Raw genomic sequence first — 12,957 nt, 5'->3', positions numbered from 1 at the left:
AACTTTCCATTATATCTTTATTCCTTTATCCCTTCTCTTACTTGAGCCTGTGTCTCATGCTCCCCATCTCCCCGAAGGCTGAACATTCCCAAAATCCTGTCCAGGTCACAGTGTGGGCTCTGCTCTGAGGATAGGAAGACGAGTGGCCTCCGGAGAGGCCAGGGGAAGCCTAGTGTCCACAGCTTCCTCTCCACCCAACCAAGAGTGCACTGGGGAGGGCAGAGACCGCCACAAAGGACCCTGCAATGGGGACCCCTCCTCCTCCTCTATCCCACTGCCTGGAGGGCCACCCACTCCAAGGGCCCTACGGGCAGTCAGAGGTCACAGGAGTCACCTCCAGGGCCAGTGCAGGACAGAAAGGCAGAGGGGATCAGAGGAGCACCACACCACACCCCCATCATTCCAGTTTTCCCCCTATCTGGACACCCAGGCCACATCCCATCATCTGTTCTGAGCTCTGCAAACAGCTTGTGACAGTGCACAGGGCCTGTGTCCAGTGAGTGCTGCTGCAAGTCCTCACGTGGACACATCTCAGCTCCTGCTATCCCTTCTTCTCAGGGGAGAAAGCCAGGAGCTCAGGGTGACCTGGTGCCCAGGACTCCTGGGGGTATGGCCAGGCTGAGCCTCCTCCAAAACAGAAGTGCCCAGGTCTGGGGTACAGGCTCTGGGGTAGGGGCCTCTTCCTGCCAGGGAGCCATCAGCCCATGTCACCCTCTGGGAGGAGACCCTGAGAGAGGAGGGAGGCCGCCCCCTTCTGACCAGCACTCCCACCACCTCTTTTGGCCAGGAGCCAGGGAGAGTCCCAAGTCACCACAGCCTGGGGATGGATATGGGTGTGCAGGATGCAGGCAGGTATGGGGATCAGGGGAGATTGCCTCCCGGAACCCTGCAGGCTAGAAAGATGGACAGGAGCTCTGTGCCCGCAACACTGGGCTGGCAGGAGCCTGTGTCCCTGTCAGTGGTGACTGGTGGGCTGTGGAAGGAAAGGAAGGAAAATGTACCTCATATTCAGGTCCATGCCACCCCTGGTGGTGCTCCCCTGAGGAGAGACCCAGGTGCATCTGGGTACCCCGAGTGGCAGGGGAGTTCCTGGATAGATGGGGAAGGCGGATGCCTGGGTCTCCTGAGTAGGGAGGGCAGGCAGGGGTGGAGGAAACCACATAGGCCAGCCTTCTGGAGTCCCCCAGAGACATCTGGGACAGCAGCTGGGACCTGCTTATCCTCCATGAGAATGAGGGATGGGAGTAGCTGCCCACCTGCCCTGGACCCTCAGGACATACCCGGTCCTTCACCTGAGCCTAGCCTTCATCCTGGAGAAGACCTCATGTGCCATGCTCTTCATCAGGCCCCACATCCACAGCAGGTCATCTGGCGCCTCGGGCAGCCACAGGGCCAGCCTGCAGGAGAGGCTGCGTCATCTCCACTGGGTAAGGCAGGCTGGCGGGGCCCACCCGGGCTGGAGCCAAGGCACGGGGGGCACCAGACCCAGAGACAGGTGACAGGGCTGCCTAGCTCAGAGGCACAGGGCATCCCTCGGAGAGCAGTCCATGATGGATTTTGGGGGGGGGTTGTTTTGTTTTGTTTTGTTTTGTTTGTTTTTTGGTACCAGGGATCGAACTTGGGTCCTTGCGCTTGCGAGGCAGGCAGCGGAACCACTGAGCTAAATCCCCGGCCCTGGGCTTTTTGTTTTTAAGACAGGGTCTCACTATGTAGTCCAGCCTGGCCTTGAACTCACTACGTAGCCCAGGCTGGCTTTGAACTTGCAGCAATTCTCCTGCCTCAGACTCCTGAGTGCTGGGATTACAGGGATGCCCACCACACCTGGCTTGGTCCACAGTGGGTTTTGAGCTTGGTGGAGGAGGCATCGGCCAAGCACAGGTAGGAAGCCCAGGCTGAACAGGGCAAAGTGTGGGGACCTGGGAGGGTTGGGGAGCTTCTCTGGGCCTGTTTCCTCATCCATCAGATGAGGACAGCAGCCCCTCACCCACTCCTCATCTCCAGCCACTCTGCTCCTCACCCCTCTGTCCACTCTCCTCTCAGAAGCAGGGACCATCCCAGTGTGCTCTGACTGCAGCCCTCTCCTGCTAAATGCTCCTGCTCCTGAGGACCCTGCCACCATCCCAGCAGAGCTGGACCCCAGCTCAGAAAGCACTGGCTGGCCACCTCCTCAGACTCACTGGTTGGCCCCACGGCCCTGGGAGGGGCCCCCACACCAACCAGCCCAGGGGACTAAGCAAAGCATGAGCTAGACCATCACCTCCCTTGCTCTAGGCCTTCTGCCTCTACTGATGCAGCCTATGAGTTGAACATGCGGGTTACAGACAACACCAAGGGTGAATTGCCCTGTGTTCTGGGAAGATTCTCCTCCAGGGCTTGCATGTGGATTTTTTTAACTGAAAAAGGCTAGACTTTCCTTGTTTATTTTGAAACTAGGGATTGAACCCAGGGCCATCACACTGAGCTACATCCCCAGCCCATTTTTTAATTTTTTATTTTGAGAAAGGGCCTCACTAAGTCTCTAACCTGTGAACCTCTGATTCTCCTGCCTCAGCCTTCCAGGGTGGCTGAGCCACTGACAATTTAAGCAGCTAGACTGACCTATCATTAACTCAGTGTGGAGTAGGACAGAGACCTGTGGCTCATGGTTATAGACCTTCTTCCAGGGAATAGAGAATTTTTAAACATACAGATCTCATCATGATGCTTCCCTGCTTAACCCTTCACTGTCCCAATGCCACTCCCAGGATAAAGACCTCACACCCATGTCTACAGAGTCCTGTGTGTGTTGCCCTGCAACCTCCCCTGGCTATCTGATACAGCAAGCCAGCTATTTGTTCCAGTACTGACCTCTTTTTCTGTTCCTTAAATTCAACATACTCCCTTCTGCCCCAGGCCCTTTGTACGTGCTGTCTCATCTACCGGTAATGCCTTTCTTTGACTTCCCCTTTGCCTAGGGGACTCTCACCCATCCTTTGAATTATAGCTCAAAAGTCATCTCCTATGGGCAGGCTTCCCTCACCAAATAGCTGCTAGTGTGAGCTGTGTCAGCTTGCAGCCAGTGCAGAGCCCTCCCAGGTGACTCCAGAAAGAGCCATGTGAGAGTCAGTTGGCTTCGGGCCTCATGAGGCCAGGAAGTGGGTATGAGTCTTTGCCACCTGCTTAGCCCCAGCTAGGCAGGGGCCCCTGATGCCAACAGTACTGAATGATCAGGGACTGCAAGGCTGTCCATCAGTCAGGAAATCAGAACAAGCCATGCACTATGATCCCAGCCTGGAAGGGTCTTGTTTTGTAGAAAAGGGCAGCTATGGGAGCCAATCCCAGCACCCAGGAAGAGGTCCCGGGCCTCCATTCCACTGTTCTCAGTGCAGAGGAGATGAGCCAATCCCAGCACCCAGGAGGAGGCTCCCAGGCCTCCATTCCACTGCTCTCAGTGCAAAGGAGGTGAGCCACACAGGTGCCAGCAGCACCCCCACCCCCACCCCCACTTTGAAATGAGAAGACACGTAAACATCCCTCAAAAACAGATTTCCAGATCACCTACAGCAACCTCAAAGGGAAATAAGATGAAACAATCTCATACTCAACCACCTGAACTCCCTGAACTGGCAACAAAAGAGGATCTGGAAAAAATGAAATCAGAAATAATTTCTCAGATAACAGCAGAGATTGTGCCCATAGTGCAAGACATGATTAATAAATCTAAAGAGGACACAGATTAAAAAAAATAGAGGAGCTGAGGAACATGATGGAATCCCAACATAGGAAACTAATGGAATCCATAAAACAGATGCAAACAGATTTCCAGGAGATTAAAAACTCCATTGAAAGCTTATGCACCAGAATGAGCCAATGTGAGGACAGATTTTCAGATACAGAAGATAAGATTGCAATTAGTGACAAGAAAAAGAAAAATTTCTTTAAAATTGTAAGGAACCATGAGAAATCAATCCATCAGCTGCTAGATGATGCAAAGACGAATAATATAAGACAGATCAGAGTCAATGAAGAAACAGGAGAGAGTGCAGATGACATAAAAAAACTGTTCACAGAAGTGATGGCAGAAAAGTTCCCAAGCAGGGGAAAAGAACTTGACATACAGATAAGTGAGGCATATAGGACTCCAAATAGCCTTGATCAAAAAAAAAAAAATCTACAAATAGGCATATAATAGTTAGGATTCCAGAAACCCAACAGAAGAACAACATTCTACAAGCAGTGAGAGAAAAGAAACAAATCACATACAAAGGAAAGTCCATCAGAATCACAGCAGACTTCTCAACGCAAACCTTCAAAGCAAGAAGAGCTTGGAGTGATGTATTTCAAGCCCAGAAGGAAAACAGCCTCCAACCCAGATTGATTTACCCTGCAAAACTATCTTTCAAAATTGATGGAGAAATAAGATACTTTCATGACAAAGAGCGCCTTAGGAACTTCATGAATATCAAACCAGCATGCCAAAAAATTTTAGACAATATCCTAGGAAAAGACAATGAGGATCACAACCCCAGGAAGGCCAGCAAAATGAAACCACTGGGCACAACAAGAAATTAAACCCAAAGGGGGAGAATCCAACAAAAAGAAAAGGTCATGACAATGATAAGTCAATACATATCAATTATAGCCATCAATGTGAATGGCCTCAATTCACCATTCAAAAGAAATAGACTGGCAGAATGGGTCAAGAAGCAAGATCCAACAATATGCTGCATACAAGAAACACACTTAATTCAAAAAGAAACTCATAGACTGAAAGTTAAAGGGTGGAAAACAATACTCCATGTGACAGGATCCCGAAAAAAAGCAGGAGTAGCTATCCTCTTTGCAGATCACGTGGATTTCAAACCAAAATCTGAAACAGTTGTGGTCCCAAGAATTTCAGATAAGGGATAGTCAACGTATATGTACAAATCTATTGTGAACATGTGTTTTCATTCCTCTTAAGTAAAAATTTAAGAACAGAACTGTTGGTTCTTAACAGTAATACAAGTAATTTCTATATTGTTTTTCAAAATGGTTTTATCATTTTACATTCACAGTAGCAGCATTCGAAAGTTCTAACTGGTTCACACCTAAGCTGACATTTGTTCTTTTAAAACTTTGAACTTCATCTCCCTAATGAGTGTATAATACAATCTCGTTATTGTACTGATTAGTCTTTTTCTGATTCTAGTGTTGCACACCTTTCCCTGTGCTGTACTGGCTATTTATCATCTTCTTGTGTCTACTTTTTAATTGGGTTGTCTTTTAATGAGCTGTAAGAGTTCTTTATATATTCTGGTCATAGGTTATATGTATTATAAATATGGTCTGTTTAAGGACTACTTTTCATTCTCTTAATGATGTCATTTAAAGTTCTAAATTTTGATGGAATCTCCTTTATCAATTTTTTTCTTTTATACATCATGTTTTTCGTATCCTAGGAAATTATTGCCTACCCTAAATTCATGAACATTTTCCCTTATAATTTCTTCTTGAAGTTTTATAGTTTTAGTCTTTCATATTTAGGTTCATAGATCCTTTCAAGTTATCTTTATGTTGGAAATAAAGGGTTGAGGTTAATTTTTTATATACGGGGGGGAAAAAAAGAAAAAGAAAAGGGCAGCTGTGGCCCAGCTCTCCAGAGGGCACCGGGCCACACAGCGACTCTCAGGCAGCTCAGCTCCAAGAGTCGCCTTCTCTGAGGCTCTGACAGTGGGGCCAAGGCCACAGGTCCCAGGGAGGAGGTGGGGCCCAGGGCGCCACCCATCCGTCTCCACCCGCTCTGTCCTCTGTGCCTCGCATGCTCCCCACCACCTTCCCTGCCCGCTACCCACCTCCAGCTCCGGAAGTAGATGTACTCGAAGGGCAGCGACCAGGGCAGCAGCAGGTAGGTCAGCGTCTTCCCAGGCCCCGAGCGGCGGAAGCACGCCCAGGCGCTGGGGTCCCTCTGACAAGCCTTCTTCAGTGCTGCGGGGACAGTGCCACGTGGATCCCGTGGGCCGTACGTGGCCCTGACAGCTCTCCGCGCCCCCATGTCTCTCCAGGTCCCCGGATGGTGCCCCACACCCCACCTTCTGCAGAGCAGGTGGCGCTGCCAGCCAAGCCCCGCGTCCTGTGCCCGTGTCACAACGGACCACAGACGGGGAGACCGAGGTCAGAGCAGAACAGCGCTTGCGTAAGGAAGCAGCAGGCCCAGGCAGGCCACGCCCCCGCACTTCCTCCTTCACGCCCGTGTCGGGGAGCAGCGCCCTCAGGAACAGTGACAGCACACTGTCGTTCACGGACACTGTGAGCATTTCCCAAGCCCCGGTGAGCTGAAGCCGGCATCCAGCGTCCAGGCTGGGCCAGAGCAGGAGCCCCCGTCTCGGCGCCCAGTGCAGTCTGGACATGACGGACCCAGCTCAGTCTAGGACAGGGCTTCCCTGCCCAGAGCCTCCGGGACCCGGGGACAGGCACGACCCTCCTCGTGGGCAGGCAGGGGAGGACCAAGGCCCAGGCAGGCCGTTTCCCCCAGCCAGTTGCGGGTGGGGTGGGCTGCTTCAGGGCCCCCTCAGGAGCTCCAAGCCCTAGCGTGGCGCCCAGGCTCAGCGCCTACCAGTCCCATCTCCGGCCTCCTCCCTTTGCCTTGGCCCACCTCCTGCCCCTGCTCTGGCCTTGATCGCCCTCGCCGCTCCTCCCAGCCCCACGTCCAAGCCGCTGCCCCATTCTGACCTCTGTCTCCTCACCTGTGACGGGCACACAGGCCATGTCTCAAGGAAACAGCTGAGAAGGCACCCGGTTTCCAAGCTCACTTGCCCAATGCCCCCAAGCTCATCTCTGCAGAGCACCTGGATTCCTCTGCTGTAGCCACATGGCCCCCAGGTTGCCCTCCCCAACCCCAGGACCTTTGCACATGCCATGCCCCTGCCCAACTCCGCCTGGCCAATATTACTTCTCCAGTTTCCCTTAGACGCCTCTCAAGCTCACCCCACCCCATTGCCTACATGCCTTGGTCCTTTCCAACTGTTGTGATCATGACACCTGGCCACCAGGCAGGACAGCGGGCTAAAGGTTTCAGAGCAGAGCTTAGTTGGGCCATTTGCCAGCTGTGCACTTTTGGGCAAGTTCCTCAACTTCTCTGTGCAATGGTTGCCTCCTCAGCATTGGGAACAATCCTGTCCCATCCTCAGAGTCTTGCTGAAGGCTGAAGTGAGCCTGTCTCCCTCTGGGAGTCCAGAACCCCCCATATGTCTGTCTTGTGTCTCTTGGCACCTCCTGAGGAGTCCTGGGCAGTAGACAAAGACTTGGCTTTCTTGGGCACAGACCTGGGTTCAAGTTCCACATGTGCAGGCTCTGCAGCTCTGCTGTGGGAGTCACACAGCTCAGGGCAATTGTGAGGGCTGAGGGACGCCATATGTAAAAAGGCCCTGCAGGCTGGGTTGTAATCCCTATACACTGGGAGGCCAAGGCAGGAGGATCCCAAGTTCAAGCCCAGCCTAGGCAACTCAGCCAGACCCTGTCTCAAAATAAAAACTAAATAAATATAAAGCTCTGGGATGTAGCTCAGTGCAAACGCCCTGGGTTCAGTTCCCAGTACCACAGCGAGGGGAGGAAGCCCCCGTACACAGGGATCTAGTAGGTGCTTGGCAGATGAGCTCTGGACCCTCCCCGTCACTAGCGCTTGGTGCAGGTTACCCGGCCCCAGCCCCGCGGCGAGAGCATGGGAAGCGGCAGTACCAGCCTCCAGCTCGGGCGACAGCTGCTCGAAGTCGGGCACATCCTTCACCCGCACATAGGGCACATCCCAGTTGAGTCCCCCGTCACTGCTGGCATCCCGAGGCCCCTCTGCTGGGGTTGACCACTCCCTCGATACCAGCGTCCACAGCACTGGTTCCTTGGTGAGCCCTGGGCCAGGGAGAGGGAAAGGACATGGTGGCTCCAGAGGAGACTGACCTGGCTCTCCGCGCCACCCGCCTGGGCCAGGGTGAACCCAGGGCTCCCCTGCAGTGAGCCCTTCCTGCACTCCTCCCGCCCTCTCTGCTCTGCTCCTTCCTTTCTCAGAGTGTCATCAGAGCCCAGATCCAGGTTCGGCATTCAAACTGACTCCGACACCGGCCGGCTCTGTGATCTCAGGCCTGTTTACTTCTCGGTATAAAGAGAAACTGAGACCTGTGGTCTAGAGCTGTTCTGAGAACTAAATTTGAGAAAGACATAAGACTTGGGCCAGGCCTGGGCATGGACTGTGCCCAGCAAGGCTCCTGCTGTGAAGAGCGCAGCCCAGGGGCCTCCTGCCAACCCAGCTCCACGCCCTGGAGGTGTAGCCTTTGTCCTGCTCTGCCTAGAAGGCTCTTTCTCCTGCCGCTGCCTCCAGGAAGCCCTCCTTGCTCACCTTCTCCACCTAAGCTGAGCCAAATCCTTCCTCTGGGCGACCACAACACAGATCGTCCCTGCCACTGCACCCCTCCCCCTAGGGTGACTCTTGGTCCCCTGTCCCTCCAAGCTGGGCTTCAGGAAGCTGCAGCGTGGGGCTTGTGTGCGGCCCCTCTCTGGTCCCCAGCATCCAGCTTGGGCCAAGCACACAGCAGATGCCAAGTAGGAAATGAGCAAGTAGCCCAGGCCCCTGGTGGTCAAACGCCCCAGAGACAGGGGACATCCTCCTGCCGCCTACCGCGTTGCTCCAGGAACCTCAGGCAGTCCAAGTAGCCCTGTCTGCAAATGTCGGCCATCACCTGCCAAAACACAGGCCAGGGGGTCACAGGCCAAGATTAGTCCTTAGCCAGACAGGGTCCCAGCCCTGCCCACCTGCAGGTGACACAGAGCGCCCCACCGCTGGCTCCCAGCTTCCCGTTCCCTAGCTCCTATCCCTGGATAATGGAGTAACCAGGTGTTGGGAGGACCACAGCACCAGAAGTTAACGCTGTGTGGAAATTATAAAGCACTAGGCAAGCAGGAGAGGGCTGAGGGATGGGCAGAGCGTCCTGGGGAGGAGGACACATTGCAGAGATCAAGGATTTGTTATCAGACTTCATCTTCCAGAAATTCCAAGGGCAAAGCTCAGAACATGCAGGATCATTGTCCATTTCTTTGTGTGCTTGTGCCTCACCTCCACAACCGATGGCCAGTTTGGCCAGAGTCTAGGTCAGTGACCAAGAGCAGAGTCTCAGTCTTGGCTTTGCTGCTCCCAGCTGTGGGGCTCTGAATAAGAATTTAACCTCTCTGAGCCTTCCATCCTCTGAGAGTGGGGATGCCCAGGACCTGCTCACAGAGCCTGGTGGGGTGGCTCTAGTTCCAGGGATCCCTGGACATGGGGGCCAGTCCTTGGTGGACACTCAGAAGGGAGGGAAAGGACAGCAGGGTCACAACTCGGGCCCCAAGCTTTGGCCGAGTGTGCAACAAGGGCGTGTGTCGCTACGCCTCTGCCTGGGAGGGCCCAGACACACCTCAGGACTCTGGGGGAAGAGGGATTGGTAGCCCAGGAAGAAGTTGGCGGTGGAGATCTGGAAGCTGGCATTGAAGGCATTCAGCTCGTGCAGGCTGGCTGAGGTGCTCGGGGGACAGATGTCCACCGTCCCGCTGAAGGGTGAGACGGTGATGGTGGAGGCGCAGCTGGCGAAGGGCACGTTGCTGCTCAGCGCTCCGTCGATGTAGCGCTGCAATTCACGGAGGCAGGTGAGCTGGGCAGGTCTCGCAGGGCACCTATGCTCCCCCCGACCATAAGAAGGAGCCCAGGGGCGGCCCACTCCAGCCCGGACAGCCGGGAGGGCCCAGGATTCAGCAGGTGGCCAGGGAAAGGGGTCCACCCCAGCCACAGCCTCTCCGCCGCCCGACCCTTTGTACCCCAAGCACAGGAAGGGGTGAGAATATCAAACCTCTGCACTCACCTCCCCTCTGAACTTGGGGGGGATCATCCCACAGTAGAAGGGGAAGTACAGGGTGCAGATCACCGCCTGGCAAGACAGTCACGGGGACAGGCAGTTCCTGCCCGTGGCTTCCATGCCTGTTCTCCCCCACCCACCCCGGAGGCGCTGCCCCTGGTCTCACTCGGGAGGTCATCACACCCAGCAGTGTCTCAGGGAGGACTTCCACCCCACCCTCTTCTCTCTGCTGCCCGCCCCTCTCCTTGCCACAGACAAGCAGAGGTACCACGTACCACATCTTCCTCCAAGTCCCTGGGTTGGGTCATTACCTGAGATAGGCTTGCCACCCACTTGACCCTAAGGAGGCAGGGATTTCTGTCTGTCCCCTCCCCTGGGATGGTCAAGTGCCCAGCATGGAACAGATGCTCAATAAATGTTTGGTGGCTCAAAAGGTGCCCGGAAGAGGGAGTGAGGCAGGGCTGGGCAGACACTCTCTGGAAAGAGCCCCGACTGCTTCTGCACCCAAGGGTACTTCTGAAGCAAGCACACTCCCCTTGCCCTCCCCTGGGCACCTGGTCCTCTCCTCGAACACCTGCTGGCACCCACATATGCACCTCCCCCTGGGAAGCACCTGGAAGCCCCTCCAGCACCAATGGGAACCCCCCACCCTCCTGCCGCCAGGACCTGGGTCCCAGCGCCACTCACCTGGATGACCTCCTCTTTGGTGGCAAAGTCGGTGACTATGACGTTCTGGCCATCAGGCCAGTGGGTCAGTGAGATGCCCAGTTGCTGGGAGGCCAGGATGTGACAGTCCTCAGGCAGTGAGTCTCGCAGCCGCTGCCTGATGTATTCTATGGGTGCGTAGGCCGGGTGGAAGATGCCCAGGCTCAGCCCCTCCAAGTGCTTAACCATGTCCAGGAGGTTGGAGCAGCAGAAGTCTGTGGGGCGGGCCGAGGAGGGGAGTCCTTAGGCCAGGGGGACGAGGTGCCCATGCTTCATGCGGTGCGAGTAGAGGGTTCTCCCCTTGGCCCTTCAGAATTTCCCTGGAGGACTCAGGATTCAGAGGCTCCATCTGCCGTTTGCTCCCAAGCGACCTTGGGAACAGTTTTCTGGGCTGTGAGCCCAGGCTCCCTGCTTTGCAAATGGGTCATCCAGGGTCCCCAGATTAAAACACGGAGGCGCCAGGCTGGGTGTGAAGACCTCACGACACAGCCAGGCAGAGCTCCCTGTGCCCCAACCAAGAATAAGCCTCCTTGGGGGTGTCCCCCAGCTTCCCCCCTCCCCCATAGCCCGGGACGCACCCACCGGCTTGTTGCAGATGATGCCAAGGGCGTTGAGGGCCCCAGCCGAGGAGCCGTAGAAGCGGCGGGCACCCTGGAGGACTCGAGGGGCATGCTGGCGCAGGCACTGGGTCACCCCCACATGGTAGAGACCCAGGTAGCCCGAGCCCGCAAAGGACAGGCTCCAGCTGCCCTCCTCTTCCAAGAAGCCCATGAGAGAAGGGCCAGGAAAGGGGTCAGCTTCAAAGAGGACTTGGATACAGCACCCCGGAGAGGACGACTGTCTGCTGGAGGATCCAGTGCTGCTCGGGGTTGGAGCCCCGGCACGCAGCTCCAGCAGGACTCCTCTGCCAGTCCAGGTGTCTTCAGCCCTGTCCCATCCCAGGCTGAGTCAGCTGCAGCCCCAGCCAATGAGGCTTCCAGGCCACAATTTGACCCCCAGGCCAAGTGTGCCCCAGAAGCCCCACGCCCACATCTGCTGAGATCACAGAGTTCTGGGTGACAGGACCCAGGCCTGGTGCCAATCTTCCCTAACCTTCAGCAGTCCTAGCAGAGATGCTATATCCACCCTCATTTTTCCCAATGAGGAAGCTGGGTGTGGCCAGGAAAAGTGACAGCCAGGGAGTGGGGCAGCTGGACCCCTGACACCTGCCCTGAATTTGGCAGCCATACTCTCTTATTTTTTTAAGTAAAAAATTTAATTTCAGGAATTGAGTTCACCATTTCTAAATCCACTAAAGTGTGGTCCATGCAAATTCAGATGAAGCCTAGGTACAGTATTTTAACAAAAATGACAACTTTTCTAAAAGGTCGTAGGCAAATGGATGATTTGTTTCATTTGAATATGAAATTGATTTGGGGCCAGGGATTTAGCCTACTGTTTCCGGCACCTGCCTCGCAAGCGCAAGGTTCCAAGTATGATCCCTGGTACCAAAAAAAAAAAAAGAAAGAAAGAAAGAAAGAAAGAAAGAAAGAAGTTGATTTGAAGTGAGAAAATAAACCCCTTTTAAAATGTTAACATAAAAACTTTGAGGACATAATTGTTAAACGAATCTGACAACTAATATTTCATTTTGATGTTGTTGGGATTCTAAAATACCCAGTCGATGGCTGAATCTTCTCCATCATAAAAAAAACACAAAACAATATAACAACTTAACGCATAAAGCTGTGTTCATGACCACCTTGACAGATGGCTTCCCTGTTTTAATAAGCCACCCTGTCTTTCAGGGACCAGGGCCACCTACCTGCGGGAGTTAGGTGGTCTGGTATGGGGCTCCCCCACTCCCCTGGCTGCAAACTCCTCACTCTGGGCAGGAATTTTTCTTCCCCACAATCAGAGGACTCGAATGTGAGGACCTGCAGAGCCCTTTCTGCTCTGAGCCCTGCACCCCCAAACACTGACCCACCATCAGCTGCCCAGCCCCAGGGAGGGGGTCAGTGCTGTCCTTGAGGACAGAAGGGGGTGCCATGCAAGTAAGGACCCTCACAGTGCCACATTTAGCATGAGGCCGATCCCTGTGAAAGCAAAGGCCCGGCCAGATGCGGCTCCTCTTGAAGCTGAGACAGGACAAGGGAAGCTAAGTCCCCAGAAAGCCCCCAGGAGCCCAGCAGGGTGCTACAAGGAGGAGGACAAAGGGCAGTGCTCCTGTCAGGGACATCAGAGACTCGTTAGGGGGACTGAGAGCTCATCGCCGCCAGCCCTCCAGGGAGCTTCAGAGTCTACAAAGGGACAGGGAGATCCAGAGTGAAACATCGTTCTGCCTTTCGAAAGCTGCATGGATATGAGGGACTAAACATGAGCCAAGCCAAACGGGAGACCCTGGAAACGGCAGAGCTGGGCTTGAACCTGAGCCAGCTGA

The 12,957-nt window shown here is 54.5% G+C and overlaps 1 protein-coding gene across 1 annotated transcript; it reads right to left on the bottom strand.

Annotated features, from left to right (window-relative positions):
- On the bottom strand, positions 1-11,500 carry Pnpla5 (patatin like domain 5, triacylglycerol lipase). The gene is made up of 9 exons (XM_004845897.2): positions 11,117-11,500; positions 10,521-10,753; positions 9,840-9,905; positions 9,399-9,608; positions 8,627-8,687; positions 7,696-7,863; positions 5,814-5,946; positions 1,293-1,397; positions 1-973 (listed from the first exon to the last, which is right to left on the bottom strand). Exons 1-9 carry the CDS (start codon positions 11,307-11,309, stop codon positions 862-864), a joined length of 1,281 nt encoding a protein of 426 aa, XP_004845954.2. The 5' UTR covers positions 11,310-11,500; the 3' UTR covers positions 1-861.
- Positions 11,501-12,957: the final 1,457 nt, after the last annotated feature.

The sequence above is a fragment of the Heterocephalus glaber genome, unplaced genomic scaffold (genome assembly GCF_053883595.1).
Source record: "Heterocephalus glaber isolate CG9 unplaced genomic scaffold, H.glaber_assembly_v1.0 deba00001444, whole genome shotgun sequence".
Classification (NCBI taxonomy): Eukaryota; Metazoa; Chordata; class Mammalia; order Rodentia; family Bathyergidae; genus Heterocephalus; species Heterocephalus glaber.
The sequence above is the reverse complement of the archived record's forward strand: the minus strand, read 5'-3'. Positions and strand labels throughout refer to the sequence as shown.